The sequence below is a fragment of the Carassius auratus genome, chromosome 1 (assembly GCF_003368295.1).
Source record: "Carassius auratus strain Wakin chromosome 1, ASM336829v1, whole genome shotgun sequence".
In the NCBI taxonomy this organism is placed as follows: Eukaryota; Metazoa; Chordata; class Actinopteri; order Cypriniformes; family Cyprinidae; genus Carassius; species Carassius auratus.
Genome location: NC_039243.1, coordinates 12231182 through 12258841, shown reverse-complemented (window position 1 = coordinate 12258841; position 27660 = coordinate 12231182). Strand labels below are relative to the sequence as shown.

At 38.9% G+C, this 27660-nt stretch overlaps 1 protein-coding gene across 1 annotated transcript; it reads right to left on the bottom strand.

Annotated features, from left to right (window-relative positions):
- Positions 1-1428: 1428 nt before the first annotated feature.
- Positions 1429-27537, bottom strand: LOC113063957 (protein piccolo-like). Its single transcript, XM_026234462.1, has 6 exons — positions 27210-27537; positions 13772-14450; positions 13445-13523; positions 9958-10115; positions 7259-9859; positions 1429-4839 (listed from the first exon to the last, which is right to left on the bottom strand). Exons 2-6 carry the CDS (start codon positions 14352-14354, stop codon positions 3842-3844), a joined length of 4419 nt encoding a protein of 1472 aa, XP_026090247.1. The 5' UTR covers positions 14355-14450; positions 27210-27537; the 3' UTR covers positions 1429-3841.
- Between the last annotated feature and the right edge of the window lie 123 nt (positions 27538-27660).

The window sequence follows — 27660 nt, the reverse complement described above, 5'->3', positions numbered from 1 at the left end:
CCAAGTAGTAGAATAATTGGAAATGGGAATTAGACATGAAATTCAGATATGTACAAATTGGCTGAGAATTGAACAAATAGTTATGAACTAGCTTAGAAGAAGTTAGGAAACATCTTTGAAAGCAAAAATGCTATGAAATGCACTATATTTTGTGATAAAGTTTGATGTGCTAGAGTAAAATTTAATTTTTTAGAATCGGCGCCAAAATTAGTAAGAAACCATTATTGGATTTCATTCAGCAAATAGGATGCATGGCGCTGTAATAATTTTCCAACCAAACAACATTTAGCAGATGATAGATGAAGAGGGAAACATCCATACTTGATGGGATATGCTTATATCTTCCTCTTTACAACATCCATTTCCTACAGTTACTTCCTGTGCTGTGAGAATGTCATTGAGGCAGCAGATGATAAGGATGGAGAAAGAATGTGCGAGGGAAAAAAGAGAGAAACTGAGAGAGAGACAGATAGAGTACAGTAGAGAGAATTTGGTCTATTGGCCAGTGGGTCCAGATGCACCCTGATCCAGAGGGCATTACTGATTGGTAATGTACGTTTACATTACATTTATTCATTTAGCTGACGGTTTTATCCAAAGCAACTTACAATTGCTATATATGTCAGAGGTCGCGCACATCTCTGGAGCAACTAGGGGTTAAGTGTCTTGCTCACAACACTGTGGTGCCTCACAGTGGATTTGAACCCGGGTCTCTCACACCAAAGGCATGCGTCTTATCCACTGCGCCAATCCCACCCCATTAACTACAATTGGTTTCAAAAGGAAAAGATGGAGCTACCGTTTCTGCTTTCCACAAAAAGCTACAATAAGTCAACAGAAATTGAAGCTAATCAGGGTTGAGCACTCCTCTGATTAGAGATTTTGAGTTCAACTATAAAGAAATATATAACTATGTAAAAATGCATTGTAAATATGTCACTTAGAAATAACAGTCAAACCTGTAGGGTGTTGTGGGTGCTGTGTTCCGTTCCTTGTGGTCATTATAAGCAGCTGTTTTGTCTGGGAGTTGAGGGGCCCTTATCCTGCAATGCCACAGACTGCCTGATGGGGGTGCTGCTGTCTCAGGAAACAGATGATACATTTATCATGAAAACATGACGTGGTGCTCGAATAGGACCTCACCCATTCATTTTAGTTGAAATCAGGTGAGTACAGATAGAAGTTAAAAATCTTATATCCCTAAATTTTTACAACCCTTCAAACATTGCTTTTATAGTTCATGGCTGTTATTGTGGTGGTTTGTTACATTTAATCATGTAGCAGACGCTTTTATCCAAAGTGACTTGGAGTGCATTCAGTCTATACTTTTTTTTTTTATAACCAGTATGGTTTGTTGGGTTGTAATTGGTTTGTTATGTAGTAAATAATTTACACCAGTGATGGCAAACTCATTAAACAGAGTAAAAGTTCAAGATGAAATGTCAAACCAATTTTATTTTCATGAAAACATTAAAATACAGAGGCCGTCCAAGTTGTTTGTTACAAAGTCCAGAAATAAAACCTGTTGGCAGCCTACTTTTCTCTATAAAACAAAGAAATAAAACAATCCTTCATTTCAAAATATAATACATTACAAAAATATACACAATAAAAGCTGGAATATGTACCACACATAAGCAGTCGTGTCTTTGCAAACATGGTAAAGATCAGTGAAGAGGGCAGAGCATTACTATTGTATTGCTTCATACATCAAGCCCAGGCAAAGCTATGAAGTTATTTTCAGTGCATTTATTTACTGCTGGTTTGTGTGTCTATGCAGTAGCTTTCCCTGTTTGGTATTTGTAATGGTGATATGTCAAGTTTTTTATCAGTAGTGTAACCAAAATACAGTGAAAGTCAAAAAATCTACCTGAAATTCCTGTATTCCCTGATTATAATGTAAAGCGGTTGCTTTGATATTTACTTAAAAAAAAAAAAGTATCATTTAAATAAATTCTTCTACCTTTACAGTGTCAAACACAGTACTATATAGTCTCTAACTACTTCACATCACTGGACAAATTGGAAGTACACCGGTAGAGTACAAATACAATTAAAATTGTAATCTCTTCATAATACAGTAAACTGACTTTATCATTGCTCCTTTAAAATAACACGTACCATCACATATGACAAAACAGACAATAGGGGCTCCAATAATCAAATTGTGATCAAACATTCCACTGGGCCAAGATCAGTCAATTCATTCAATCAAGATATGTGATAAACAGAACTCCTCACCAGAGTCACAAACATCAATATAACATTGGATTTTTTTTCATAAGTATTATATGTTAAATTTGGGTGAACAGACCTACTCATTATGTGACCCATTGAATTACATTTTTAATTCTTTCTGTGTTTCAACAATTCAGAACTTTTTTTTTTTCAACTTGTTTTTTAAAGGAAGGGAAATATACAAAGAAAAAAAAAAAAAACTCCTCATACTAGACAGGACTAAACAGTTAACTCAAACCAAACTCAAACCAAAGTAGGGACAGTAAACATTTGGAAGATTGTGACAGTGTATGACTGTGCTTATTTAGCAAAGGGTCCTTCTAATGTGGGAGTTAATCTCAGGCACAACAAACCAGAAAACTTCATTTAAACTGCATAAGTGCAGTTATGAGAGCTGCTCCTTGTTCCACAAATAGATAATAATCATATAGTTCGGAGGTAAGGGAGGCACAGTGTTCAGAAGGTTCACAGTAAAGATTTGATTTCATTTGATGTAGCTGCACAGTTTTTCCTGTGTTGTTAAAAATATAATTAATATAAATTAAAAATCCCTGTAACACATTAAATCTAGAATAGTAAAGTTTCTGGTGTCAGTGGATGACACCAGAAACTTTATTTTTCTGGTGTCATTTTTCAAAGGTTAAAGCATTGCGTATACTTGAAGGGGGAAAAAAACATTACTTTGAACGTCATTTGTCAAGCTTCTTTATAATAAGGATTTTATATATATCTTTGAACCAAATCAGTTTACAATTTTGGATAGCTGTGTATGCTTTGGAAAATAAATATATCATCTATTATATAGTCATCACAGTTATCACTTAAATTAAACATTTAATTTGGAACAACTAACATTTTAAATTTACAGCAAATTTACTTCAACATACTCTACTTCACTCTGTAGTTAATCCTACAAATCTTGTGTCAAACAGAAGTTTTGTTATCAGAATAGCACAAGAAAAAAATGCCAGCTTGATCTGAATTCTAAACCCTACGTTTCAATTTATCTCAAGTCTTTATCTTGTTCACAGATCTTCTGCTCCAAGTCTTCAGAGAAAGGAACCCATTTTGTTTTAACTTGCTCAATCATAGAGTTGGCATTTTGCCGCCTGCTCAATGACTAAGAGATAAATATATGTAGTTCAAGCCAGCAAGAAATCTCCATTAAACCTTATGGAAATGGCCTTTTTGCATGAGGGCAGGTCATTTATGGCTGACCAATTTGGCAGAGAGGCTGTATCAGTGGCATAAAAGCATGGACTATTGTGTTCCATTTCTTTTGGATGGGTGGGAAGTGAAAATGAAAGCTCACAGCACTAGAATAACTCTCAAAAATCAAACAACGAGAAAGATGGTGATAGTCCAGCACACTGTTATGCAGTATCAGGTTCACACAATTTTCTACTCAAACAACACTTGCTGAAATGCTGCAGAATAAAAATGGATGAACCAGTCATATCCATGACTACATCTCAAGTAAGATTTTATCAAAAGAATGCTCTATTCTCTAAGGCTACAACATGTGCTTCCCAACTGGTAGACCTTGATCTCTAGTCTTTGAGACCAAAAGTTCATATTTGGCAGGCATTTTATTCAACTTTCCTTAGTGGTGTGTCTCCAGCTCTACAACGGTCCACTCACCCTGAGCAGAGCTGCCTGAAGCCTCAGGTGAGAAGCTGCTCACAGACGTCACGGTGGCTGAAGGGGGTGTCAGAGGTGGCAACAAGTTGGGCCACAGGCTGCTTTCGAGGGGGCTGAGTGTCCCACCTGCTCCTCCAGGTAGCAGAAGAAGGGGCGAGTAACCATCACCTGCAAGCAGTAATGTCTGATTGATAAGATGCTGGACAATGTCCACCTTCTTGCCCCAGTCAAACTCCAGAGGCCATTCAGGAGATCCCAAGGGAGAAGGACTGTCATGATCAGCTGCAGGGTCTGTCTCCTGGAGTTCCTGATGTGGACCCTGAATAATGGACCCCATGGAAGGTGTTGTGCATTGTGAATAATGATCAGCAGAGTCATTTTCTTCAGTGCATGTTTGCAAGTCTTTTTCAGGGCACACATTAAAGGAGCTTCTATCTTCTACGTCCTCATCCACTTCGTCTTCTGAGTCACTCGTTTCCACAGTTTCATAGATGGTGGTGAGACCTGATGAAGGAGAGAGGACGACTGGTGTATGGACCTTGTGTTTTTGCTGCTGCTGTTGTTCAAGTTCTTGCTGCCACTGCATGATCTGCTGTCGCTGCTTAAGTTCTTGCTCTTGCTGCTTAAGTTGCAACTCAAGTAAATGTCTCCTCTGTTCTTCCTCCTGCTGCTTTCTCTCATTCCTTGCTTGTTTCTCCTCTTTTGAGTCTTCTTGTCTCACTTGTTCTCGATTACGCTTCTCCTGCCGTTGCTGGATCTCATGAAGGTGATGTTGGTGTTGCTCTAGACATCGGAGCTGTGTGTTTGACACCACATTTGGTGTTCTGGGAGGGAGGTCAGTGGGGAGCCGTGGTGGTTGGGTCACACACGTTGCACGTGGCTGGAGACAAAGTTTGGATGACATCGTCATTTGGATGGACAGCAAGTCACTTGGTTGTGGCGGAAAGTGGGAGTTACTTTCTGTAAATGAAACAAAGGGTCCAATACATGTTAAAAAGGAGAGTGAAGCAGAATACAATAAAACAAATGTCAAAAACTGCAGAATGTGGTGAAGCAGAAAAAAAAGCATTGTGGGAAACAAAATGGTCAAATATACAATTAAATGATTTAGTGGTGAAGGAATTAACAACTACTAATTTTGCACCTTGGTGACATTCAAAAATATTTCGTGAAGATATTTTTGCAATAAAACCCTGTATATGCAGTAAACTCGTAACTATTGTAAAGAGCAAATAAAATCAAAGATATAAAAAGCAGATGAGGTAAACAATCTCCCTTAAAGTGACAAGCTGAGCACATGCAAAGTGAGCGCTCACCATGCATGGTACAATACAGCATACAGGTATTTTTTTTAACAATGAGAATACATGACCCATCAATAGACCCATGCGTAAAAAATAAAACATGCTTTACACATAAGCCACCCCAGTGTACAGCATATTTCTTTGGTGAGGTGAGCATGCCTAGAGGAAAATAAAAGAAAAGAGCATTGTGCAAAGCAAGTCCAGTCTGGGGATTAAGAACCACCCAGCATTGGGATTTACTGAAGTCCATTTACTCCAGGTAAATATGTCAAGCCAGGTCCTTCCAAAATAGCTTCAGCTCAACTTGTTAATAATGAGAGTGATTAAAGCAGCTGCACCCAGTTAGTCCCAAAGTGGAAGGTGTGCAGAGTCTACTCCAGAAGCAACGGTATACAAAAATGAAGAACGAAAAAAAGGAGGTGGAGGACAAAGCACCTTGAGAGCGGGTGAGATCCAGGAGGTTGATGGGGCCAGATCTTGTTTTTCTTCCTCCGGATGGATAGGTGGGGTCAAAAGGGAAGGGGGAATACTAGGAGGAGGAACATACTGGCATAGAAAAAAAACAACACTCTCCTTCTGCTGCAAGTATCCTGTTTTCTTTACAAAGTTCACTTACAGAAGGTTCAACATGCATTTGTGTGCTAGTGTATATGTGCAAGTTTAAAATTGAGAATGAGTAACGGACTTATAATTCCACAACAAACATAGTACCAAGTGGTTTAAGTAAAGGGGAAAGAATGCTATTTATTTTGACTTAAAGCTGCTGTAGGGAACTTTTGACGCTCTAGCGGTTAATAAACAGAACTGCTTGCGTCTTGCGGAAGAACATTGTTGCCGGAGCTACTTCTCTCTGTTTATGTCTATGAAGAATCACAAAGGTACTGGGTTACTCCGCCGCAGTACCCCCGAAGCAATCTAAAATAGTCTGAATATAAAAACTTATTACAGGTGCACCCTAGTAATTCAGGACAAGCTAAAAACACGGTTTGGAAAATTGATTCATGGTGTACTCGCTTATTATATACATTTTTCTACATTTTGAACACAAACAAAAGTTAGGGACCGCAGCTCTGATTGGTTGTTTTTTACCGGGAGCGCATGACTTTCTGCAAATGGCAATAGGACCACTGGGAGGAGCCAGAGGAGCTTGATTTTTTTCACAGATTATCTGTCTCATATTCTACTGTCAGTACATAATGACAGGTTTAATAAATATGTAAAAAATATTTTTTTACAAAAGTTCCCTACAGCACCTTTAATGTGCTCTGAAACCTTAAAATAAATATACCTTGAATTAGTGTCTCAGCCTTAAGTAGAACATTTTACATTGCTTATTAATATTAAACTCAAATGAATATAACGTTGAAATCTCCATTGTTATTTGACTACTTAAACGTGACCAATTTGCAACTGCCCATAATGATTGATGAACAGTGGGCATTAAAACAAGTGAAAATCACCTTGAAACCCAAACATCAAGACAGAAGCATGTTAAATATCTAACCTTTATTTAACACTAAGACATTAAGTACTCCAAATAAACAGGACATAAAAAAGTAAGGGGGTTAACAAACCCTAAAGTGCAGAAGAGAGAAACAGGAGGACAAGATATGGCAATGATGGAAAAGGGATGAAAGACTGGTATTTAGTTAGTAGACAACAGAACACAAAAAGCAATGATTATACATTTGTTCAGTAAAAAAAAAAAAAATGAAATTTTTCTTTAGTGGTTACTTTGAACTGCCAATTTGAAGAGTCCAGAAACAAATAATTTCATGCCAGTTCATACCAACACCTATTATTACAATTTAAAAAGAATAGTTGAGAAAGAGTCACCTTTAGTGTAAATGGTAGTAGCTATTGCACATACAGGTTCTAAGCCATATACTTACAAACATAATTTTAATAGCTGTATCATATCATGAAAGTGGCACTGTTGAATTAATGTTTTCCTAACTGAATAAAAAAAGACATCATCAACAGGGAGACCCCAAGCTAGTTAAAACCCTTATATAGAGATGACATCAACAAGATACACTGGAAGGTGGATTTCTAAAGTGCACTCTATACGTTACCTGCCAGGGGACTATCAGTCTTTTCACATATAGTGGAGTAGTAGGGATGCTGATTGTCAAGATCTTGTTCCTCTTCCAGGTGCTGTGGGGATGAAGAATTAATCAAACCAGACTCTAAGAGTACAGCTCCCGGTACTGAATCGGGCTCAGGCAGCTCACTGGACTCTCCACATAGCATGTACTGCTGCTCTGGGTGAGACTGGAACTCTCCATGTTGGCTTTTAACAGGGTCAGTCTTTTCCCCAGATGCAGTAGCAGGTATCAGGGTCAACTCTTTAAGAAGAGATGTATCCTTGGCCTCATCTGGGAGCTGCTCTTCATTTTCTAAAGAAAAGATGCCAGGACTCTTGCTGCAACTCTCTGCAGATGACTGGGCATTGGAGTTAGAGGTCATGTAGTCAAAGCCATAGGAAGCAGCAGAAGTAGCAGACTGAGGGGTCTCACTACCACAACCTTCATTCTCCCCACCCATTTCTTCACATTCCTCTAGAGCGGACGGGTTGTGTCCCACATGTGCTGTTCCATAGGCATTCCCAGTGCCAGATTGTTCAGTTTGAGGGTCACTGATCTGCATTTCACCTTCTGTGCCACTTTCCTCATCCCCAGTAGCTGATGAAGGAGATGATGAAGCAGTTGCTGGACCACCCAGTAGATCATCAGCTTGCAGAGTTTCAGGTTCTTTTTCCTCATCAGCACATTCAATGTGGATGCCTAGATCCTGCATGTCTGTCAATACAGTGGGGGCAGGGTGTAGTGGTTCTGGCTGGAGCTCCACTTCAGAATGAGTCTCAGTACTAGAAAAGTTGTTGTGTTTCACCTCTTCTGCTATACTTTTGTCCCTGTTACTGTCAGATGCTAGGTCAGGGTCACTGGAAGTCTCAGACTGAAACTTGCAGGTTTGAGAGGGTGTCAAGCCTGGTTTGGGGCTAACATCCCCCACTGCAGCAGATATTGGGGCTTGGTGAGGGGTGCAAGGTGGAGACTTCAAAAGGTTTGATGGAGAGCCCCTTTCAGAGTGAACATCAATTCTTGTTTGAATGGGTGTCTGTGCTGGGGTTTCTGGTTCTGCTTGCCGACATTCAGACGAAGGACTTGAAAGAAGTGTAGAGCCAGGATGTGGTGGCTGGGCCCAGGCATCAGCAAAGCAACTAGACTGGTTCCACTGGGTTGCAAGAGGGGCAGAAGGAACCATGGGTGGAGGCTGGATTCGGTTCAAGTTGTCTAATTTATAGTCTTCGGTCAAGTCATCTTCATCTGCATTCCCATAACTTTCAAGCCCACTCTCAGTAATGCCCTCACTTGCCATCTCTACATCTTCATCATCCTCATTGTCATGATGCTGCCTATGAGAGTCCTCTGCTCTTTCCGACCCAACCTCCATGTCACAGATTCGATCATCACCATCATCATCATCATCATCTTCATTAGTAAGAATATCAGAAACCTTCTCAAAGTCAGGGGACCCAACAGATGCACCTTCACCATCAGCTCCTTTAAGGCTTGCATCCCCTATATCATCCATGCTCTCAGTGCCCTCCAGAACGCCTGGAGCACTTAGCTCTGATGCTAACTGCTGACTGCAACTCACATCCTCAGAGTCAAGCTCAGAGAGCAAGGCCCCTGCACGCCAAATGGACCCAGCAAGCCCAGCTGACCCAGGACGAGACTCTTCAGTAGGCTGGGTGCCACTCATTTCTGACAAAGACACTTGTTGACTGCCTTCCCTCTCTTCTTCTTCCACATCTTCATAACAGTCACTGTTAATCTGTTCAGCTTTTACAGCCACCTCTACACCAGTGGACACTATTGTAGCAGCGGAGTTATCGATCTGTGAAGCAGTTAAGATTTCCTGCTCAGTTGCTTCCTGTACAACTGGTGCCACAACCGCAATATGCTTTTCATCATCTTTTCCAGACACCTGCTCTTCAGATCCCTCCTTGACTACAGTCAATGTCGGACAAGCCACTTCAACAGGATCAGATTCTAATAAGGCCTCTTGAGCCTCTGGCTCATTGTTAGATACATCCAGCACACATTGGGAGCTGTCATTAGTGACCTGCACATCAACCTTTTCCTGTACATCTAAAGAAGAGGTTGGAACATCCAGAGAGCTCTCTAGAGTTGAAGTAGCTTCAGGCTCTGAAACGGGCTCTTCCCTGGCTATGGCTGTAGCTGTTGCTACAGCTGCTGTCGAAAGAAGTACAGGCTCTGTTGCAGGTACTTCATCATCAGGTTTTCTTGCAGGTTCTTTATCATCAGGCTTTCTTTTGACAAGTGGCAAAACAGACTGTGTCGGTTTAGGTGGCTGAAGCTTAACACCAACTATGCTCTCTGCTTGTTTGTGACCGGAAGATGCTGCAGTGCTCTTGCCTGTTGCGGTCCGTGAAGGATGGTTTCGTGGACTAGGAGGCACCTTATGTGTTGGTATAAATTTTTTGTCATCTGGTTTGGTTTGAGGTGATTTGATGCTAGTTGGAGGCCGTTTGGTAGTGGCAACTGGTTTTGAAGCCACTGAATTTGAAGACTTGCTGGCAGCTGGACGGGATATTGTTGAGGCAACAGTTTTTTTTGCAGGTGCTGTAGTGTTTGTTTTTCCAGCATCTATAAATGACAAATAGATATTTTGAAAACATTACATAATTAAAATGTCTTTTCCTTAAATAATGCAAGTGCAAACATTACAATGAATGATACGCTACCTTTCCGAGCAGCTAATGCTGTAACCAGGGGTTTAACAGGCTGTTGTGTAGCAGTGCGGCTTGTTCTAGGAACAGCAGAAGACAACGTTGTTGTACCGGTTACTGTTCTTCCTGTAGCTGAAGTAGCAGCTGGTTGAGGGGCAGAAATTCCAGTTGCCCTAACAGAGAAAGAAAAAAAATAGTGAGCAGTTTAGAAAAACAGTGAAGCCCCATTGCCATTTTATTTTAGATTTTTGCACGCCGTTTTACATTTGGTTGAGAGTGTCAAGCTGCAGTTATCGGCTTCATTAGAACCTTCCAAGATTTTTTACAGCAAATGCACAAAATAGGTTCTTATCAGACCAGCTTCCTGTCTTGGTTAGTGTGCATGCAAACCATAAAGCAATTTCAAGCAGCACCAGAAAACCAATCCACTGGGACCATTTATCATCTAATGCATCTACATCTAACCTGAGAGAAATTGACTTGGGTAGGGAGTGATGAAGGGAGTAGGAGTGGGGATGGGTAAAATGTTTTGTAAGCCACCACATTAGGGCGAAATAGAAGATGATAATCAATTTCCTTCAGTCAAGCCTACACTCCCTTAATGCAGTTCCTTCCTAGATTCTCCTTTCATGTTCTCATAGGGGAGAATTAGTGATGAGAAGATCACTTGCATCATCTCACACGCCTTGGTTACTTGCAATTTAATAGATGCTTTTAGTCTTGCAGCCTTTCACTTCACAAATTGCATTTAACTAGATGACTGACAGTTACATTTTCCTGAAGCTAACGCTCTAATAGGATCTGATAAAGTTCTCACTTACAGGCTGCTTTATTTGGACAAGGGCACAACAGGGTATGCATCATAGTAACAAAGAACTCTAGTGAAAATGCTATGGTCACAGTTCAGTGCCACTGTATACCCATACACCTTTATGTGGTGTTAAAATCTAACCTAAAGAACAGGCTACAACTAATAAGACCTGATAGCAATAGGACAAACCAAAGTAATATGCAAGGAAAACAGTTGAATCAGAATATTACCTATACTTAATGATTTAATTAAACAGTCAAACACCGTGACATTCCACTGGAACGAATTGAAGTCAGCTTAAATGTCATGACCTTTGCACTTTGCATTAAAGCATAGGTATACTTATTTTTCCGTGTATCATTCCGTCTCACCCATCGCCATTTCCACACAGCTTTTGAAGTATAACCAACCGCGGATGAACACGGATGGACAAGTTTGACACATTTGCAGTACCACCTTGTGGACTCGCTCGGTCTCAACATTCTGCTGACATCGGCAGACACTTCTGATGACAAAAACATTGCATCGCACAGACATCGCACAGTGCGTAAACGGTTGCAGAATGTGGATGGCCGTACTTAACTTTGGACTTTAGTCTTTGATCAAAATTACCACATTTGTACCAATACCAATATTTGTAAGCAAGAATCAAAGCCAGCAGAACTTCAAAAGATAAGAACTGTATGAAAAATGTTGGAATGCTCAATTCTATGCCAGTAACCATGGCACAAGACATCTCTTTGCACAGAGAATACAGACAATGAGCAAACTTCTTATACTAGGGCACAATGGAGTACATGGTCAAATGCCAAGTTTATAACATCTCCCCCACAAATTATTTCTAAACAACAGCCAATTGTTAAATGATGAGAACAAAAGAACAGGAATTTCCCATTACAATTCTATGACCTACATAAAGTTTATTTGCACTAACTAGTGCACTGATTAAACCAGCTTTGATCAAATTAAAGCAAAACAAAGACGACAACAAGGAGAAGAAAACAGGACTGCTATTACATTACATAAAAAGAGGGCAACTAACATGAGAGCTTTAAGGTATAAAATAAGCATAGCAACTAAGGTCAGTAACTATGAATCATCTCTGCAGCATCAGAGGCACCAAAACTCAAGTAAAATAATGTAGATGGACTGTACAAACCAAGAAGTTTCCAAGGTGATTCTGACCTCAGACAGCCAAAGGCTTAGGTTTTTACAAAAACTTTGCTTTTCTAGGGCTCATTATACTCAAGGCCAAATAGGAAATACATTGCCATGGCTATGACTTTGATGAAGACAAGGCTAACAGACTATAAGATTGCTGACCATTATTGTATCTATTTTTTTCAGCTCCTAAACAACAAAATTATGGGTTGAGAAGTTTAAAATGGCAATATAAAAGAGGTCAAAAACATTCCTACAGGAGCAATCTTCATTTTACACAAAAGGAAAGAACACCAACAATTATTTATTTTTTTACTTTTTTTTCGACATCATCAGCACCATTTCAAAATGTAGAAGCTCATTCATTTTCTTGTGGTGTAATGTAGCAGATGCCATCTGGTTTACCAGTCATTTAGAATCAAAGTAAAAAGGAAAACATATGGTGATAGACTAACCAGCAGCTTGGTTCAAAGGAAATTAAAATGGTTGATGACTACTTTGCAACAGAGAAAAAAAACAACAAAAAACTATTTTGATTTGATAAGCACAGAATCCAAGTCCCATGAAACTACAAACTGAGTGAGCAAGATGGTTGGTGTAGTAAGAGTTGCAGACAAAGAACCCTACCCAATAACCCTCTTTTCCCTTACAATGTTATTCAAAAACTGGCAGAAAGTCTTCTCCTAGAAATGCCTAAAACATCTAGCCAGCACACATACACTGTATCATAATCATAACTTTGATGGAGCTAGTTTACATTTCCCACAGTGGGAGTATTATTGTTTTTCTGCAGTGCAAACATTTCATTTGCAGCTACATTGAGAATATATAACACAGACAGATCAAATGAGTGCTCATATTCATCCACACTATTCATTACCCATTGTTCTTTAGGTTACAGACATTCCAACAAAAGGGAGTCTAAACAGTCTTGTAAACTGACATTACCACGTAAATACATAGAATTAAGCACATAATTAAACCTTAATAATCAGATAAGACCAGTAATATCCACATTGACTGACTGCATTTAAAATAAAACTGAAGAGCTTGAGTACGAAAGTAATCAGCTTGTTAAATTAATTTTTTATTTTCTTTAAGGCTCAGCATCAAGAAGATTTAATGATTCATTTAAAAATGTTATTTAACTTACCACAGCATTTTACCAAATTTACCATCAAATTTTTTTTTCATAAACAAAGAATAAATAAGGTTCTTACAATAACATTGTAAGGAGAAGGGGAAAGATATAAAACTGATCAAGAAAACAGAATCAAATTACTAAAATCTAATTTTAAATATATGAAAAGAACAAACAAAAAACTACAAAGACATAATTGGTAATGTAACCAACTTGGATCATAAAAAGACATTTAACTCCAGTAAAGATACCAATTAACATTCCCAGAAAGTTGCATTAACAAAGTCAAACGTTGTGCAATCGTGTACTTCCCAGCATTCCAATTTTCCATTCAAATTGTCAAATATCCAAGCTCAAACTACCATCTAAATCTCTAAAAGCCGCTTTACCTGTTAGTTTTGGGAGCCGCAGTGGTTTTGGCTTTGGCTGAAATGCTGGGTTTGGCAGCAGCTTGCCTTGGAGCAGGAGCTGAGGAAATGAAATTGAAATAAAGCATGTTCCAAAGTGACTGGGATTGCTCAAAAATAGAAAAATAGTGGTAAAATGTAATGCAAAATCATGTATCTTACACAAAGGTTTGTGTTGTATCTGGCACATGAGAATAATGGAACATTTTCTAATGATGCTTAGTTATTGGTACATGCCCAAATCCAGTATCAGAAGTACCAGAACTCTATAAGTGAACTAGCAGACCCATACATGCCAGGCCATCTTACCTGTGGTTTTGGGTTTGATTGAAGCACTAGTGGCAGCTGTGGCAGGTCTCTTACTCAGGCTGGTGGCTGTGCTGGCTATGCCAGCTGTAGTTGATCTGCTAGTTCCAACAGTTGCTGCTTTAAGTTGGGCCCTTGAAGTTGCAATGGCAGTAGAAGAACCAACGGGTTTCTTACTAGGACCAGAAGGTCCAACGTTAGTGGTGGGTTTCTTCTGGTCTGCTGCAGCAGTGCTAACTGGAATGGGTTTCTTTGTTGTGGTACTTGATGCAGTCTTTGTGAGGCCATTAGCCACACGGCTTTGGGTTGCTTTGGGTCGTGTACCAGGTCCAGTCATAGCTGGACCTGCAGCAATCTTGCCTTTGACTGGCCCTTTGCATTTGCTTTTAGCATCTACTGCTTTCTCAGAAGCTTCCTTTACAGTTGGAGGAGCGGTTTGCTCATTTTGGGGAGCATCAGGTTGTGGGGGTGATGGTGTAGTGCCATTTTGAGATGCCCCATCATTCTCGTTTAGTTCGATTATAGGTTCTGTTCCATCGGCTTCCATTGGTTCAGATGGTGCTATGGCCACCCCATCAGGTTTCATTGCCAATATTACCCAATGATCTGTTGCTGCTGGATAAGCTCGCTGGATTGAGTGCTGGATTCACACCCTGAACCCAGGGATAACTCAATAACTGCCCTGCAAGAAAACAGGAAAGACAACTGAAAGCTATTTGCAGTGACTATTTTAGCAACTTTATTTTTAATAAGTTGGAGTTCACCAGTAACTCCTTATATAAAGACAAATACAGTCAGTTTGTCAGAAATGCTTGTGCTGTATGTAACAGAATGAACTAATTTTAAGTAACCATGTAACTGAAAGAGTTTAAAAGTAAAAAACTAATTGTAAAAGGAAGAAGCATTTTTTTAAAAGGGAACCATTCCTGTGAAGGGCAACTTGGAAAAACAGGAAATGAAATAACAAAAATCCAAAAATATCAAGTTGAGAGGCCTGTTGCACAAAGCTAGTTTCAGTTTTTACACAGGCAAGTTCACGCTTGGTTTAAACAAACACAGTTTTCAGATTCAAAAATCCTTCAGTGAGATGATGTGGTTTCATACACAGAATAAGGCACGCAACATTTTATAGTATTCTAAGCAGTGATAATGGCTCAATTAGCATTGCATTATTATATATATTATTGAATTAATGAAAACGGTTAAATCTTGTTTTATTCAGCAACCGCTAGCCTATTAGGATATCCTGGGTTTATTCTGCGAGGCGTAGACCGTTCTTCTGCAGTTTCCATGCTAGAGCATTCTCTGGCCTTCAGATGGAGATTTACTGCTGATCACAGAACTGTGCTTCCCTGGCAAAATGTGCATGACAATCGCAGCTTTTGCCTAATCGCGAGTGCAATTTAATTTCAATTAACCTTGCAGCCCTAAAAAAAAAATTACACAGTAATTCATAGTTTTTAATTCTAAAATCATATATTTTTTATTTAGTGGCATTACATAGAATACCACATTAAACCATTTTGTTTTTCACCATATAGGCTGTAACTTTTCAGTTAACCGATTAACAGTTTTTTTTTTTACTTTAGCATTTTAATTTTTTTGTTCTGTAAAGAAAATGTTTTTTTTTACACTAACACTGAGTGCTGCAGAAAAGTGTTTTTGTTAGTATTTTGTGTAAGTTTCCAAGATATTAGTCTGAAATGAACACTAGGCTCCATAAAAATCAAAATATTAAGAGGATTTATTTGTGTGGATCATTTACACAGAACAGTCACCACCACCTGCTCTACAGAAATATGATGCCATTATCTGGAGTTCATCTACCGGTTCATAAAAACTAGTCATTTCCTATGCATGTCAAATGTAAACAGATATGGTATCATTAGAAAAGAATCACCCATGTCCCAATATACAGCTTTCACATAACACAGATTCTAATCCACCACTCGGTCTCATTAAATAAACCCAAATTGACATTTGGCAGAACTCTTAAATAAAATAATTTCTATATAACCATATCACTGGAGGACTGCACTATGAAAGCCATTTTTTTTGCATCAGAGACTGACGCAAAAGCTCGTCAGCAAAGATTGTGGCATGGGATTTGAAGAAAGGAGGATAAAGCGTCAATGTGGTGGGTGGCTATGAACCCATTCACCCCAGTCCTTCCTCCAAACTCCTTTATTCTGAATCCTCATATCGTTCTCTTCCCCCTTAAACAGTTCTCCTTAACCACAACCCCCCTCCTCCTCTGCATCAGATCTGTTCCCTGACTGCAGCCACACAGATGGCCCTAGCAGCTGAGCTATTGTTCTGGCTCTACAACAAGCCCAAGCAACCAAAGCAGAGAGCAAATAGACAGGGAAAGGGGGAAATCGTGGGATGAAGTAACAATATCAAGGCATGCTGAGAAATCTAATTTTACTGTGGCCATCCAGGAAATGAGTGGACTCAAGTATGTTTGACAGAATCAAGAAGAGAAATGTCTCTCAGAAGGCAGAAAACAAAGAGGATGCATGACACGCATTCTAGAAACCTTGTCACCATCACTGATCTATATTATAGATCAGTGGTCACCATACAGGGCAAGATGATGAATTGGAAAGTCATCACTCTGCCCACAACAGGACAAAAATTACCCAGCAGCCCTGCTGATGCGTCTCCATGGTGATGTGCAGAACAACAAGGGGACATATAGGGGGAAAAAACAAAAAAAAGAGGATCCAGCTTAATCAGAAGAGTTTCAGTAAGAACTTTTTTGTATTTTATTTCAGTTAACATTTATTTTCTTTTAAGCAATGAAAAAAAAAGTGTCTTATTTGTAGTTTCAGTTTTCATCTACAAACCTGATACGCATAAAAGAGAACCAGGAAAAGAGAGATAAGTATAAGGGAAAAACTAACAAAACAATAAGGGGAGGGTAAGGTAGAATAAGACATACAGTAAGAATTGTGTGTCTGTGTGTGGGTCCTGTTTGACTGGAAGCAGTTGTGAGCGGAAAATACAAGCAGCTTAATAAAAAAAAAAAAAAAAAAGCACTGAAGATTACAATCACACACATCTTCATTTAACACTACACTTCAAAAAATAAAACGCCTCTTTCAGGGAAAACTAACAGCAAAACCACTAGGACATTCAGGTGCTCATGAAAAACCTGTTTTAGCATTCAAACCAAAACTGTCCACGCTTAAAAACAGAGGTTCCTAAAGGAGGGTTTACAGTGATGCCATTAAAGAAACATTTAGTTTTTAATGTGATTAAACTAAAGAACCTTAATCTACTATTAGTAACCTGTCATGGAATGGAAAGATTCTTTATTGAACAGCCGATGTCAATAAAGAATCTTTATTTTATAGAGTGCAAACAACACTTTTCTACCAACAAATTTCCATTATTTTTCCCAAGGCCTTTTTTAATTTATTGAAATTAAATAAACTGACTCAACGATACAATTTGCTCACAGATCAGAATTTACCATGGCTTAAGCAAGCAATAGCTTAAATGAAATTGTACAGCAGAGCAAAAAAATTTATATTCACTATAATATGAAATTGTATAGCAGAGCATAACTATAGAAACTGTATATTCACTATAAAAATATCTATGACTTCAACACAATTTGAAAATTTCCTGATATTTTCAGGTTTTCAATAAAAAGTAGGAAACCTTTCTGCCTCTCCACCATCAGTTAACTGTCATTAAATCTCAACCACATCTTGTCCAATATCTTAAACCATCATCTGTTTGGATTAGGAAATGTACATGCATGTATAGACCGAGGATTAAGGTTCCATGAGGACATTTTAAAACACGTGTGCTTTCCTAACCCCTGCATTTAATCAAATCTAAAATAATACCTTTATAAAGCTGCTTTCCACATGGGTACACCTGAGTGTGTCTGTCATTTTTCACTTATTGTAGTAGCTTGATGTACTGCGTTGTGATGGCTTCCCACTTCAGAAAACATCTGCAAGTTACAGCTAGCATCACACACACACACACACATGCATGAAGCAAATGCCACATTCTAAGTTCAATTTCTAGAAAACACGTGAAAGAAACTGAAATAACTAAAAGGAACAAATAAAGAGGCTTTGCAAACCCGAATTCCTGCCTAGTTCCTCAGGCCCGAGCCATAACCAGCTGTCACAGACAGACATGCAGCTATTTCCATGCAGCTGTAGTTGGCCACATCCTGCATTCTTGTAATAAGACCTAGTGGCGGGCCTTCGTTTAACAAATATCCCCTTATTCTAACCGTTTGGCTATAACTTATTTTCCATGAAAGTTATCTGTAACTTTAGGTTTAGGATAACTAAGGGATAATTCATCAAAAAATTTAAATTTGGTGTTTATCTGCTTACCCCCAGGGCATCCAAGATGTAGGTTACTTCGTTTCTTCAGTAGAACACAAACAAACATTTTTTACTCCAACCATTGTAGTCTGTCAGTCAAATAAGTGGAAGCTAATGGGAGTGTTAGCCATGTTAAAAAGCGTTAACATCTTAAGTCATTTGTGGATTGTTTATTGGAGACGCGAACCGTTTCAAACGATTCAGTTCGATTTGTTGAACTGGTTAAATCGAACGATTCATTCACCAACCGGACATCACTAAGAAGACACGTCACACGACAACTGTGAATATATATATATATATATATATATATATATATATACTGTTCAGTTTCTTGCAGAGACTGATCTTTTCTTGTCTTTACACAACAATGTATCATCATGAGCCGCAGGGTTTAATATGGTTTTGTTTGTGTTTTTTTTTTACTCTCAAAGCCTTGATTCCCCATTTACTTCCATTATATGACTGACCGACTGCAACGGTTTCAGTTAAAATCTTTGTGTTCTACTCAAGAAACAAAGTCACCTACATCTTGTGGCGCTTTCCCACTACACAGTACCAGCTCGCCTCACCTCGACTTGACTTTGTTTGGTTTTCAACTGTGTAAAAGTTGTACCTTTAACTGCTTCCAGGTACTTTTTTTCATATCACCTCCGGCGAGGTTCTGAGCTGACTGCCGATTGGTCAGAGAGAATTGGCACTATTCACTGCGTCATCATTGCACGCACCAGACAGAGTATCTTGAATAACCCCACCATTTTTAAATAGTTTGGCCAGAGATTGCATGATATACCCATTACTATTATGGCAACTCGGAAGAATACGCCATGGTCAAACAAGGTTTGGTTTCATTCATACACTCGATTTCCTCCATTGTCTGTATGTGGGTAGCGGGTGTGTTTCACATAGAATATTACGTCACGGCAGTTTCCTGCGGCGTCGCTATGATGACCAGGTACTACTGTGGAGGTACTATCTGCAATGGAAAACGGTGCGAAAAGCGAGCCGAGCCAAGGTGAGGTGAGGCAAGTCAGTACTGTTAATGGAAAAGTGCCACTGGATGCCCTGGGGTAAGCAGATAAACTGTGAACTATCCATTTAACCTGACAATAACAGAACAATACTTAGGAAAGGGTAAGATGAGAGATGGAATACCAAAGCACCCTTCGCCAGAGAGGTATTAAAATGGTCAGAAATGACACGGGCACATACTCCACATGCAATCTGCCCATACAAGGCAGTGTTCTCACAACTCTACTACTGGCACACATTCTCCCCAAGAATCAACACATGAAAACATTGAAAGAGCGCAGCAACCGAGCCTTCCTATTGCCTCTCTTATTTCTTCCTTGTTTCAGCCAATTATTCATCCAGCATTAACTCCACTCACACCAAAGACTAAAATGCTGTATTGTGCATAAAGCTATAGTGTAAGGATAATTATTATGCAATATTTAAACAAATGTCCAAAGCTTGCATTGCTTTTTGTAACATGTCTTTAGTCACTTTTTGTCTCTTTAAGGTTTTAGACTGTACAAGAAAATATGTAAATTATATATAATGCCAAATTATTACAACAAGTATTTTGAATAAATCTAATTCAAAACATCTTTCCGAAATCAAGTCTGTGCTTATATTAATCAGCTTCTCAAGTTACCTCTGAAATTTGCATGGGCATCAGTCTGTGTGGGTGTTCCCTTTTTACTTTCACTCTTCCAATTTAGAAAACAACAACCACCAGTTATATCTAGGCCTAAACTTTTCAGTGTTAATGTTGAAGGAAATCTCTCAAATGGATTTAAACAGTAAAATGTGCAACAGAGTACTAAACTATAGGAAGTAGCTTAAAGCATTATCAAACTGTTGTAACAGAATTGTAAAACATTTTACTATGCTTAAATCCATTGTGCAGAAGAAAAAAAAAAGAAAAAAAAGAGGGGGGGGGGGACAGATTTTCGTCTGCATATCAGTTATGTTCAGAACAAAATAGAACATGCTGTGTAGTGCTGGAAAACCCAGATTCCCATCTTTCTCCCTAAGTAACATCTCGGCATGTTTAGGAGCACATCAGATTTCCTTAAAACGGACAAGAGATAGGAATTCGTAACATTATATACACCCACAACTGTGAGTGAAAACTGCAGCCTCCTCCTACTGTAGGAAGGGGGAAATTCTTTAATACACAAACTAATAAGACCATTTCCAGTGGTGGGCATGATTTCTCAACTTTTTGACTTGCTATCACACAAACCCACCCACAAAGAGATAATTCTACTGTACAGATATTGTACAAATCAACACATCCTGTAAACATTCTCTATTCACAGCAGTTCCTACAGGAGGTTTCCGTTTGTATCTTGGTCAGTCTGAAGCAACGGGTCACCATTAAAGAAGATTTTTAGATGAAATCGTGGTCCTTTGATTCATAAAATGCAAGTCAGTGGCTTATTTTTAAGAATAAAAAAAAAAGCATAAAGAAACAAACTTAAAGCCCATGATCCTAAAGGTCTTATGAAGCGAAACGACTGGTCTGTGCAAGAAACTGAAAACTATTTGTAACATTATTATGGTTTCTCATGGTTTATGTAAAAAGTGAGTTGATTAAGTTTATTCACTTCATATTCTTTAGACATCTACAACACACATTTTAAATAATTATTGGGTGATTTAATAAGAACCAGTTCATGGAAAATAACCAGACTTCTCAGACTTCTCTTTTCCTGAGGCTCTGGATTACAGGTAATAATGTTGTAAACAAAGTTCAGTTTCTTGCACAGACCTACCATTTTGTTTCATACAACCTAAATATATCATCAAGAGCCACTTTTATTTTATTTTTTTGTGCTTTTTTTGACTCTCAAAGTGGTGGTAGCCATTTGCATTTTATGAATCCCCAAGAACCACAGTCTAAAAATCATTTTTTACTTTTCTACTGAAAAAAAAGAAAAGAAAAGTCACCTACATACTGGATGGCCAGAGGATGAGTAAATTAACAGAAAATTTAATTAGTTCAACCAAAAATTAAAATTAACCAATGGTTTACTTACCCTCAAGCCATCCTGGGTATATATATGACTTTCTTCTTTCAGATGAATACAATCAGATTTATATTAAATAAAAAAAATGTCCTGGCTCTTCCAAGCATTATAATGACAGTGAATGGTAGTCGAGATTTTGAAGCCCAAAACAGTTTGTCCATCCATCATAAAAAATACTTCACACGATTTCGGGGCGAAGCGATGCATTTGCGAAGCGATGAATTTCTGAGGGGAAAAAAAATGTAATAAGGCTACTTTAAGAAAAAGTAAAATTAATAAATTGTTTATACATTCAAATAATTAGACATGCTAAAACAGAATTTGGTAGCAATAAAAAAATAAATAGTGTGAAAAAGTAAAACATTTTGTAGGGCCCTAAACATGTAATTATTGTCAAACTTTTAATAAATTGATGTGAAAATGTATACATTTCATGATTTTAATTAATTAGACAGTCTTTTTAATTATTACATTTTATTCAACTATTGGGCCCTAACTATCCCTCAGCCTTGCTACGCCCCCCAGTTTGGGAACCACTGCTTTATTCTTTATATATATATATATATATATATATATATGGGGGTGTGACGGTTCGTATATAACCGTGAGACCGGCGGTTATAGTTGAACACCGTCATTAGAACTCTATAACCGCCAAAACCGTGTCATTAAAATATTTTTTACAAACATTTTTTATCAAAAATTATTTTCATTTTTTAGATAGGATCATAAGATGCGCAATGTATCGGAAGACATGGTTTTTACCACTTAATGAAGTTTTGTAAATCGTCAGACATGATATTTACCACTTCATTAAATTTTGCTTTGTAGAAAAACCTTTCTTAAAAACGAATTTCGTTTGTAAAAATTTTATCTTAATTTTAATAAGTGTTTGTAAATAAAAAGGCAAATATAGCAGACAATGGTAACCGTGACATGGAAGCACCAGCGCGCCGCGTTCACTTGCACTGCACTGTGAACTAGAGCGCATCTCATTGTAAATGAAACTCAGCGTAGGCCTATGCCTCATACTTTAGCATTAAATATCTTTGCTGCATCCTTCCTAGAACAGACAATAGCTTTTTTTGCGGCTAGCATCAGCAAAGCATTGCATCGTCCATAGACTGCAAAACAATCAGCGGATGGCGGGCGGGTGCGGCTTTGAAATTTGCTCAAAAAACGTTGGCGCGGATGATGAGTTTTGTGACAGATCTCCTTAATAAACGGAGGTCTGAAATCTCTGCCCCTTTACCGATCAGAGCGCGCGCTGACACTGAGTTAACCCGCTATCTCCAAGAACAACCAATTGACTCTACGGCAGATCACCTAGCATGGCCGCTCCACCAACACCCCCCAACCCACCCCGACGGTTATATATACACACACACACACACACACACTATTTTTATTTATTTATTAAGTGGAAATCAGTTTACTTGAACTTGACTGACTGCTTCACTTCCACTTTAAATATTTGTGTTGTGTATTATTTATATTTACACTATTTATAGTTTTTGCGCAATTACTTTGCCGGTCTAATATTGATATATTCATTCATCTAACATAAGCTCCAAGCAGCATGGACAGCAACAGGATGTTTGCTAAAAGTATACTGCTGCTCAAGCATTTCAAACTGTTCACTTAAGCGAGGAACGAAAAAGAAATTTGCCTTAAGAATATCAGGGCCTTTAGTAGTTTGATTTGCATTGTGAATGGTTGCTAGATGGGTGTAGTGAAGGATAATGGGTCAGTATTGTTTGTGGGGGTCAAGCTGAAGTGTCAGACAGTGCTGAAAGTGTGAAACGGTAGCAACCATGCAGATAAACAGGAAGAAAATCAACGACCCTGCTCCCTCTCTTCCAACAGGATTAACTCCAGATGAGAGAGTTGTGTGCGTTGTCTGAGAATAGGGTGTGAATGGGCCTTAATGACCCAGCAGGGATTTATTTTGCAATGCGTAATGTAAGGATTCAGAGAGGACATTCTCCACTGTGTGGCGTGTACCATGCTGATGGGGGCTGGGCACGACCAGAACGGAGCTGCCAAAACAACACGAGAGATATGGTCAAAAAGAGGCAGCAAAATGGCACAGGGAAAAAGTAAAAGTAAAAGTGGTGTAAAAGGACTTTTGAAGAAACCTAAATTCACTTACGTAAACCAGGGTGGAACTGGACTAAAACAAAGGCTGCAACCATCTCACGCTCAAGATAAATCGACAAAAAAGATTAGCATTACAGAAGATGTTTTGGAGAGGGAGAAGGTGAGAAAGAACAGATGGTAAACGGTGGCATGATGGTTTGTTTGTAGTTTGCATACTGGACACGCAGCAGGACGCTGTGATGGATAGGGATGGAGCCCAAGACAATTAAACAGGACATCAGCTCCATCTAAAAACAGATACAAACAAACTCTCTGCCAAGTTATCTAGCACTAGCTTGCAGAGAGTTAAGATATCTTTTGTCAGTGGCAGTGTTTTAGGGTATCATAAAACCACCAAAAAGGATTTAATATAACAATGTAGTATTTCACAATGTTCTTTCCAAATGCAAAGTGATCTCAAGTGCTAAGTAGATTATCCCAATGGTAAAAACTCAGTAAGCAATTTCATAGGAAACAAGAGTACCAGATAGTCTGGAATTCACATTATAGCCCCTTTCACACTGCCATTCCGGAAAATACAGGGGTAAAGTGTTCCTGTAATTGTTCCCTGGTCGCTAGATTTGGCACTTTCACACTGCCAGTGATGACCCGGTATATGTGCGTGCTTTCACACACAACCCTTGAAGATCCCGTAACGACACGTGACATCAGGATGTGACGTGTAATGTACGAGTAGACAACGCTAGGCACGTTATACTTTCACTGAAGCAAGCGAACGATCTCGGCGTCAGCGCGGAAAGTGAGGAACTAACTGATCTCTGCTTCATTACAGTTTGCACATATGTTTTCATCGCGAATGTTGATCTTCCTTCAAAACAGCCGGTAAAAGAGTCGCAAGATAACGCGCGCCATCACTTCGATACGGAATTAGATCTGGCTTTTGTTCACGCAGCGCTCGTTCCGGATCGATTACCGCAATGTTACTAGGTCCCCGACCCGGGTTCAATTCGGTAATCAATTCCGGGATGTGGTTGCTTTCACACAAAAGGCGACCAGGCAATGTTACGGGAATATTGCGGGTCCGACGTGCAGTGTGAAAGGGGCTTATGTGAACTGGACGGATCAATGATTAAATTCAGGTTATCAGACTATTTGAAATTCAATTAAAAAGCAAACAGATTTGACGATTAACATGGTTTATTTCGCTACTGAAAATTGGGACTTCTTCCTTGCTGGGCATCTGCTTGTCCAATTCCACCACCCCACTGTGAGGTCACAGCTAAGCTGGAGCTCAAAAGCTGTTAAATGGTACAATCTGTGAATGCTGCATTGGCCAGGACATCAATAGACAATTTTTACTCAAATTAAGTGAACGATACTCTAAAGATAGTTCACACAAAAATGACAATTCTGTCGTCTTTTACTCACCCTCCACATGTTCCAAACTTGTGGGACTTACTGTCTTCTGTTGAAAGCAAAATATGACATTTTGAATGAAGGTAGAATTTTGAAGAATGATGGTAACAAAACCGCTGACGGTAGACACCCGACTTTAATTATATATATTTTTCCATACTATAGAAGTAAAATCAATTGATCAGTTACCAACATTCTTCAAAATATCTTCTTTTGAGCTCAACAGAAGAAAAGTTTGGAATAACTTGAGGTGAGTAAATTAAAAATTTAATTTTGGGGGGGAACTATCCCTTTTTCTTTTTTTTCTAAATGCAAAATCTATCTGGAGAAATCTTTCGCTCTCCAACTGGATTCCTATTGAAATGACTGGATTTCAGCTGTGACAATATACTGAAATTGTGCTTATGTGACCACACTATAACTCCGCAAAGAGTGATGTAAGAAAATGGCAGAAAAAGAATCTAAGTTGTCTGCAAATTAGCGACCACAGACTTGAGAGGGATCAACAAACCAAAAACAACAACAATTACAAAACCTGAATTGGTTCCAGCACAAGAGGGCTCAATAAATGATGAAATCATTAGCTCACAAGATGCAATAGAAGGCACTATCAATAGCTACATAATGCTAGTGGCTAAAAGTAAACAAAGTCTAGCCGAGCAGCAAGAGAGACTTGTGAGGTTGTCCGGTTAGACAAAGTTGTTAGTGTCAGGAGTCCTTCATTTAGGAGTGTGGCTAAAACAACTAATGACAGCTGATGCCCTGCTCAACTCCAGACCGAGCTCAGGCACACATCTAAACAAAGAGGTACTATCATACATTTTAGCACAAGCAGGCCCTGTTTTCATGTGTTCTTTGTTCTATCATTCTAGCATCAAATTAGTTATAGCTCTGGACTGATCAGGCAAGTCAATCAGGGTTTTTACAACCATTACAACAGCTGGCATTACAAAGTGTATGACGAATTCCAGACAACTGGTAGGTCACAATAGACCATTATGGTCTTAGCAAGGCATTATATGACATCAACAAGGTCGTTTAAAATTTCCCTGCAAAGAATTTGAGGTCTTGCAAATTAAGTGAGCTGAGAAAGTTTTTGTATGTTTAGCTGGCTCTTATTCGACCTTATAGTAGCCTACCAGTGGTTTTGGACTTTATAGTAACACTTAGTTTCTTGGATGTATAATTTTTACCACTTGTACTTATTCGATTTGGACTGTCTTGATACATGCTGATCCATAATCTGGACTAACGTTGACTTTAGAAGTACTTAAAGGCTTAAGTTTGGGTACTGTCAAAAATCACTATCACTATACACAAAATGAGCATAATAGTATTGCTAAAAATAGTAACTAGTTAATTTTATGACGCAGCTGGTCACGTGATTTCAACATGGCCACACCCATGTCGGGCGACCCGCTCCTGCTAGAATTAAATAGCTTTTCCTGGAAAATTCGTGTTATGGGAGTGCATCATTTTAATTATATTTTTCTGCCCATCTCTTTGTCGAAAACCTTTGAATTGAGAAGAAATTAGTGAATGCACCTTAGAACCAACAGTTTACACACAAAACGTACAAGAAAATATTCTATGGTAAACAGTTCAATGTCCGGGCCGGTCATGAACTTGTAGAATTGATTCTAGAATGTACACAGAGACCGTGTTATCTACAGGCTGGCGTTACAAGGGCAGGGTGATAACACAGCATGACATCAACGCGATTCAAGTGATAATGTCAAGCCAAAACGAGATAGTGGCCAGATAAGCTCGGATAAGCAGTACATATCCATATAAAACATTTAGTTTCATTTACATTTATACATTTAGTAGAATAAAACGACGGCGATCCAGGATAGTCCACCTACACTATATCGATTTCTCCGAGCTTTAGAAGTTTATTCTGGTAAAGCGAGGCCAGACGGGTCAGAATAACTCAAAGGACAGCTATTGAAGTGAAGCGATGCTATAAAGTGTCCGTTTCGACTCGATTCGATTTGAATTCCACAACATCAAATCTTTTAATTCTCACTGCACATTTTAAACTGGTCGTATAGCTATTAGATTAAACCCCACATAAGGCAGCAAATTGTTTACATTTCAAGACAGATTGAAGTATTTATATTTTGCTTCAGAAAATAGGCTACTGTTTATTTTGTAATCGACAAGAAAAATGGTGATCATTGGTTCGCTACATGTAACTACAGCAGCCACGCGAGTCATTTAATTAATTACGATGCCCTTCACGCGCTGTGTTTCAATGCAGTCGTATACAAAAAGAAACGAAGCACAGGCCGTTGATCAGATCATACCATGCATTTATAAATCGATGCATCGCATCATGTAAAAGCCCCGGCCAACCCTAACATGCAAAATCGGAACGAAACCAAACCTCATGCCAGAAAACATCCAGAACGTAAACCAGGTTGATTGGGGTCCCAAATTAAGTGACGATTTGAACAGAAAATATGAAGCAGGCAAACAGATTGAAATATAAGCAAAGTTAAAATGCTCCAAAATGTCATCCATTTACCATCAGATGATTTTAAAAGCGCCTGGTTTCGACTCCTCTGCTTCAATCTGGAAAAGCGGACAATGCGGGACTTCACACCAGCAACAAGGTGATATTGGAGGCGTGTGGTTCCTTGTGCAAATTGCCTAAAATGTATCGTACAAAAAAGTAATTTAACCCACTGCTTAACCCTCGCGATTCACTTTGAGATAAAACCAACGTGAAGGAGGTTGTCCAAATCCTAACGTGGCAATTCAGAAACAAAAAGGATCAAGCCACCAAAAGCCCATCGGACCATTAGCTCCCGGTTTTCATCCAATGGGATCAAGTACCGAATTCACTTCGAAGAGGCAGTGATGTCACTTTACAAACTGTGGCCCCGCCCATCTAGCGTCCAGCACGCTGTTTCACCATCATGTGTTTGAAAAACATGCATGACTGAAGACTACCAACTCACTGGAGCAAACGACAT

What these genes read in the sequence shown, in the direction of transcription:
- LOC113063957 (XM_026234462.1), bottom strand. Translation starts at nt 14,354, where the DNA reads ATGAAACCTGATGGGGTGGCCATAGCACCATCTGAACCAATGGAAGCC. An exon ending in AATCAAACCCAAAACCACAG is followed by an intron (nt 13,524 to 13,771) that starts GTAAGATGGCCT and finishes TCATTTCCTCAG; the next exon opens with CTCCTGCTCCAAGGCAAGCT. An exon ending in AGCATTAGCTGCTCGGAAAG is followed by an intron (nt 9,860 to 9,957) that starts GTAGCGTATCAT and finishes TGTCATTTATAG; the next exon opens with ATGCTGGAAAAACAAACACT.